General features: G+C 35.7%; 2 protein-coding genes across 2 annotated transcripts; one reads left to right on the top strand and one right to left on the bottom strand.

The window, feature by feature from the left end:
• Positions 1–1,251: 1,251 nt before the first annotated feature.
• On the top strand, positions 1,252–3,975 carry LOC110370701 (kelch domain-containing protein 3). The gene is made up of 5 exons (XM_021326609.3): positions 1,252–1,674; positions 2,384–2,849; positions 2,938–3,133; positions 3,255–3,428; positions 3,515–3,975. Exons 1-5 carry the CDS (start codon positions 1,432–1,434, stop codon positions 3,576–3,578), a joined length of 1,143 nt encoding a protein of 380 aa, XP_021182284.1. The 5' UTR covers positions 1,252–1,431; the 3' UTR covers positions 3,579–3,975.
• LOC110370700 (DDB1- and CUL4-associated factor 13) lies at positions 3,960–6,211 on the bottom strand. Its single transcript, XM_021326606.3, has 5 exons — positions 6,034–6,211; positions 5,348–5,892; positions 5,089–5,255; positions 4,674–4,974; positions 3,960–4,237 (listed from the first exon to the last, which is right to left on the bottom strand). The coding sequence occupies exons 1-5, from the start codon at positions 6,110–6,112 to the stop codon at positions 3,986–3,988; spliced, it is 1,344 nt and encodes a 447-aa protein (XP_021182281.3). The 5' UTR covers positions 6,113–6,211; the 3' UTR covers positions 3,960–3,985.
• Between the last annotated feature and the right edge of the window lie 473 nt (positions 6,212–6,684).

Raw genomic sequence — 6,684 nt, 5'->3', positions numbered from 1 at the left:
ACCTAATCATCAAATGACCCCCTCCAGTTGTAGGTTAGCAGCGTGAGGGAGTGCCAGACTCTTAGTGTCTAAACTCACTATGCCGAGAATACGCGACGGTAGTTCGGCATGATTACGCCTGCAATGCTATTTGAATTACTGGCGACACATTATTCCGAAATTACGTTGCGTTATAGCGTACCTACAGCCGAACTTCAGTCGGGCGTAAGTTCAGCGGAAATTCGGCGGCAACGTATTCTGTAGAACACACATTATACGCGACCGAAGTCGAACACAGAATATACACACAAAATTGCGCAACTGAACTTCTGCCGCGTAAGTTCGGCACTTATGGTGTGCCATATCAGGCGATTACGTTGGAACGTAAAATCAGCCGCGGAACTTCGGTCGCGTACGTTCGGCATAGTGTGTTTAGACACTTAGGTACTGACTAAAACCCATCATGTTCCTTCTTAAGCCCTTTATGTACCCAGGTCGCGGTAACTCTTTCGAAAAATCCCGCAGCCTCGCCAGGCTGCCGAGTCAAAATCGTCAAGTAAGAAAGATCTATAATATGAATTTGGCTGATACGTGAACTGGTACAAGCTAGAATGAGATCTGCTTCTGCCTTTTACCAGGTATGCCATTTAGGTGCTATGATTTTGTGACTTTTTTGAGATGAGATTCATGGTATGCATGGGAATGTGAAAGCAGTGTTTCCGAAAAAGGGATGATACTTTTCATTGAACTGCATTCCTTCCTGCCGCTCCCGGACAATGATAGCGCAATAAGATGAAAAATTCATTCTGTGCTGAGAAGTATTTAGCAAGTACAGTTCACCCTGCCTAGATGCAATTTCATAGTATGTAGGCAACACTTGTGGTAATGAGTGTTACCAAAATAAGTATTTTTATTAGTATAATTTCTGCTTGTTCCGACTGTTTTTTTTTTCGAATAGTTTTCTACGTCATCATTTATAAAGATATTGTTTCAGTTTCAATATACATTTCTGAACTGGATCTCATCGAATAATTTTGACTTAAAAAAATAGAGCTTCCAAAATAACTACTCATGTTTTATCTGTTCTTTTTTTTGTCTAGGAATTTCTAAGAATGTCATAATAGCACTAAAGTCTTAAACTTAAATATTTATTTATTAGAAAACCATTTTGTATTCTATTTTTACATATTACATAACTCTACTGTTTTTTTCTTTGATAAGCAGCAACACTGTTGACATTTCATCTGACAGATGCAAACGATAGATCAATAAAATGTGAAATGTCAACAAAACTTTACAGAAAACTGTCAAGTGTCAACATAGGCAGTTCACAGCTGGAGTATAAATAAATTTTCACAATATTTGTTAGTATTAATAATTGTTAACGTTAGCGCGGTTCCTGAGAGGTCCGTCGCTTTCTAATATCTTTCAGTATCGTAATATATCGCCACTATGAGATGGACCGTGCATATCGAGGGCGGACCTATGCGAGTCAATCATGCAGCGGTATGTATCGGCGAAAAAATATATTCCTTTGGAGGATATTGCTCGACCGAGGAATATAAAGATTGGGAGCCAATACCAGTACATGTCTTGGATACAAATTCTCTGAGATGGGCGCCAGTGAATTATAAAAGAACTGATGTAGCCCCTTTCCAAAGATATGGGCATACCACCGTTGCTTATGGAGACAAGGTATGTTATAACATTTATATGATATCAAATTCCTTGTTAAAATATGTCTATCAATGTTCTGTATGAAAAAAATATATAAATAAAAGGTTGTATAAAAATAAACAAAACACTAATCATATTCTAAATAAAAAAGAAATTACGTAAGTTCGTTTTAGTTGCAGTTCTAATGCTCCTACGGATGACCTTATCTACCTAATGCAAAAAACATATCTCTTAAACAGGTTTGATTCACTTCCTGGGAATTTAAAAAAATTGTGTAAAACAAGTTTTTGTTCATCTCGTATTCAAAATGTTAAATAAGAATTTTTGTATGCCATTTTATTCCTTTTGTCATAATAGTGCAACATAATAATATTATGAAACATTTTCCTTTACAAAAAAAGGGTATTAAAACCACTATAACAATAAGAATATTAATGAACGTAATCAAAGTATTATTTATCCTTGCGTATCAGAATAAACATTTATTGTGCATATATTAACACATTCTTCCTGTTGAATATTATTAGAGTAAGGAAAATGTGTTATTTAACATATTACTAAAAAGTTAATTCAATTTAGCCATTCGTTACAGCAGTAATAATATTTTTGATAAAACCATGACGAATGTGTTAGGTAGCTTATATGCAACTTTGGTGAATTATGTATTATACTTACGTGATGAATGAATTTATATAATTTATGGTTTGAAAACTTCTCCATCTTTCAGGTTTTTATGTGGGGAGGCCGAAATAATGCTGTGGCCTGTGACACTCTGTCATGTTTCGACACTAAGACTTTAGAATGGAGCACTCCAACTGTATCAGGCATGGTACCTTATGCCAAAGATGGCCATTCAGCTTGTGTCATTGGAAACAAAATGTACATTTTTGGAGGTTTTGAGTATCTCACTGATCAGTATTCACGAGAAGTACACTGCCTGAATCTTGACACTCTGCGATGGAGCTACATCGATGCTCGTGGTACAGCACCTTCTCACAGAGACTTTCACACCGCTGTGGCAGTTGGACACAAAATGTACATCTTTGGTGGACGTGGAGATTTGAACAGCCCGTATAATTCTCAAGAGGAAATATACTGTCCCCAAGTATTCTACTTAGACACTATTGAAGAAAAATGGGTAGCTGTTAATCCTGGTGGGACATGGCCTGAAGGAAGGCGCAGCCACTCTTCCTGTGAGCTATATTATCTCGTTTTTTTATTATTTTAAAATAAAAGTATAAATGTAAAGAGTTAAATTAACATTCATTATTATGGTTTCAGGGATTTACAAGGACTACATGTATATTTTTGGAGGATTTAATGGAAATTCGAAGACTCATTTCAATGATCTCTACAGATATTCTATCACAGATAACATCTGGCAATACATAAATGTGGGCGGCTCAGTTCCCTGCAAGCGGCGACGTCAAGCATGTCTTATTCATAAAGATGTAGTGTACCTGTTTGGAGGTACAAGGTCAGCATAATATATGTTTACGAATTAACCTAATTTTTATTCTACTTCTGGTTTTACATTTTACTATAAGGTCATGATTAGAATACAATTACGTAAACAATAACAAATGCTTGTTTTACAGCCCTTGCCCTGGACCTAGTAATCGTGCACCAGAAAATTTGGATGACAACCCAGAGAGGTTGATTGATAACAGTGATTTACACCTCCTGGACTATCAACCATCTCTGAAGACTTTGTCTATTCTTGTTGTGTTGGAACACAACATTGACACATCTATACTCCCACGTGATATCATGTGAGTTTTAATGACATGTTACAAGTTTTACAGTGAAATGCAAAAGTTAGTGTACCTTCTAATAATGCATTATTTTTCTATTACAGCATGGATATACGTTTGATGACTCTGCCAAACCGCATTAGCAGGCCCATTAACCAATCTGGTTAGAATGCTAGTTATTTGTAAATGCAGCTTATGTGGAATACACACTGATGAATGTGATGGAATGACAGAATTTCAATTGAGTGGAGGCATGTAACTAAAAGGTTTTGTGCACATAGTGTGCTCCCTACATTGTTTTAACGTACATTATATTGAATGTTACATTTGATCAGTGTGTATGCATCAGAAGGTGCTTTGCATACTTGCACTATTATATTTAGTCATTATAATATTTCGCCTATACCTATTTATATTATACTTGTAAGTCTTAGGATGGAATAAAAACATTTCTGAAATGTCTGTACTACATGAGTATTCATAAAATAAAGCAATGTAACACTTTGTTTGGTTTAAATATATGAACAAACACTGTACCAAATGAAACAGTTATTATAAATATTAAGAGTGTATTTTCATTCATCTTCTTTAACAATATGTTTTTGACGTTCAGGCACAAAGGGTACAGAACCTGGCTTGCTGTGAGCACGACGGTTGCCTTCCTTTCTCTTTACCTTCTCCTTGATTGTTCTGAGTTCATTCTGAGCATTCAATATGTGTTTGGGGACATGTCTGTGTCGCGCTATGCGTTTGACTTGCGGGTGATTAGCGAACTTTTCCTTCAATGATTCTGAATAATTCAAAGCAGTTCTCTCACGTGGTTTAAGCTGCAAAATATAAAATTATCAGAAAAAGAACATTAATACGTAAATATGCACCTTTTAGTGCGAAATAAATGTATTATAGCTAAAATCACAGTATGTTAAGTTAATTAAACTATGGATAGACTGAATATTATGCACTTCCTTGACAATGTTCCTTGGGTTGACCAGAAATTAGAAGGCTGGTTTCAACTATACTGATATACCTAATCAATTCTATAACACACCCTAATTAAAAGTCCAATAAATTGCCTGTCACTGAAAGAATTTTTCAAATCTGACCCACTGGTTTCTGAGACAAATATCTCAGATAAAGATCAGTCCACAAATGTGTACTTCAAGCAGACAAATTCCTCAGTTTATTTATTCGCCTTGAACTTTTAAAAATGTATGTTTTAGAAACTTATTTTTATGAACAAGCAAACAACAGTGTGATACTTACCACACCAAGCTTTTCAGATGCTCTGGCTTTCCACATTCTTATATTCATTTCATCAGAGCCAGATAGTATGTATTTGTTGTCCAATGTCCATTTTACACAAGTCAGTCTTTGCATTCTTTTAGTATGGTAAACATCTCTGGAGTTTCCTTTCAGACTCTCAAAGATTCGTACAGTTTTATCATAACTGCCAGCTACAAACTCTCGCCCGGTTGGGGCATAGTCAACATCTATTACAGCTGATGTGTGTCCCATGTGAATGTTCACTGGTTGTTTGAGTTTCCGTACATCAAATGTGTATAGACTGAAAATTAAAGCAATATCAGTTATATTCTGGAATGGTAATCTATTTGTCTGCAAAGATTTATATATTAGGAGCTACTAATTTATTATAGTATTTTTATAATTTTGAACATACTTGTAATCTTCATTAGCAACAGTGAATATAAAGGCTTCCATTGGATTCCATGACAAGGCATTGGACCTCAGTTCCATGACAACCTTCCTCAAAGGTCCTGATTCACGACAGTCATATAGAATTACACTTCTGTCACTGGCACATGATGCTAACAAGTTATGTTCTACCTGAAATAAGAAATAAATAATATTAATAATTTCTCCCATAACATGCATGGAACTGCAATAAAGTGCAACTTATTTAAAATTGGAATAGTTACCTGGTTAAAAGAAACATGGTGAAGACTGTCCACTCCCCATTTGAAAACTTTCACAGGCTCATTACGTGTATTCTCCCATAGCTGACAATGTTCACCACATGTTGCAAATAGTGGTTTATTTCTGTGATGTGTAACTCCTGTGACTACAGACATACTGAGCAAAGTGTTTATAGGTTCCTCATCATCAGGGGATTGGACTTCAGACTTCCATGTTTTAATAGTCTTATCATCACCAACACTAGTGAATGTATCACCCTTTGGTGTGTAACACAGAGCGCGCACCCACCCTTCGTGTGCCACAAAGTTTCTAGTACATTTCCTTACAGCTAGATCCCACAAGCGAATTTCACCATCAAAAGCTCCACTAGCCAAGACTGCTAACTTGCTCGGGTGTTTGGCGATACTGGAAACACCGTCTTTATGCCCGTCAAGGTTTCCGATAAAAGGCTTAGCAAATACTCTTTCAAGTTTAACTGCATTCATTGCGCGCACATATTCACGTGGCGCTTCTAAAGGATGCAAACTTGGGTCATAATTTCGAGGTACTGAAACGTTTGTACAATAGTTAGATTACGTGTATACAAAAACATATTTTATTGTTTTATAATAAATCCGAAACTTGAGTAATAAATACTTTCAGAGTGAAGGTATTCTTTAAACTTAACAATTAACAACAATATACTTACGTTTGTGGATATCGCGTTTTGTGGCGCGCAAATACTCATCCGGATTGCGGCTAATAACTTTTATTTTCATCTTCGACATGTTGATCGTTCTAAATTAAATTGCAAACTTTATTCTTATAATCCGAAATATATTTCTACAACATGCACAACCAAAACATAACCTCGAAAGCCAAAAAATGACACAATCAGTGTTGCCAGATGATGATTTAGCATTCTCCCCAAATCTCACCCAAAATCCCCCCAAAATGTAAGTGTTTTAAAAAAAACCCCCAGTAATTAGAAAAACATTTAATTGAAAAGTTTTGGGAAGTTTATTGTAAAAGCGTATACGTTGACCCATGAACGAGTTGCTTACTCTGTGGAGGCGAGTAGCACGTACATCAAGATTATGTTTATTCCTAATAATTTTATGCCATGAACATCAGACATTTGAACAAAGTTAGATATGTTTTTATGAACGTACATTAAATTTTCAAAAATGTGTTGAGAGGCAACAGTCAGAATATTTATTTCTTTGAATTTCTCTCTAAGAGAAACTTTTGGACCCAGATTATAAATGGGTCGAACAGCTCTTTTCTGTAAAATAAATATAGTATCATCGTTCATCGTCGTTCTCCTCACGCAGCATTATTGTGGTAGTGTGTGTATGTT

This window comes from Helicoverpa armigera, chromosome 13, assembly GCF_030705265.1.
Source record: "Helicoverpa armigera isolate CAAS_96S chromosome 13, ASM3070526v1, whole genome shotgun sequence".
NCBI classification, from domain to species: domain Eukaryota; kingdom Metazoa; phylum Arthropoda; class Insecta; order Lepidoptera; family Noctuidae; genus Helicoverpa; species Helicoverpa armigera.
This window is presented reverse-complemented; position numbering and strand designations above follow the sequence as displayed.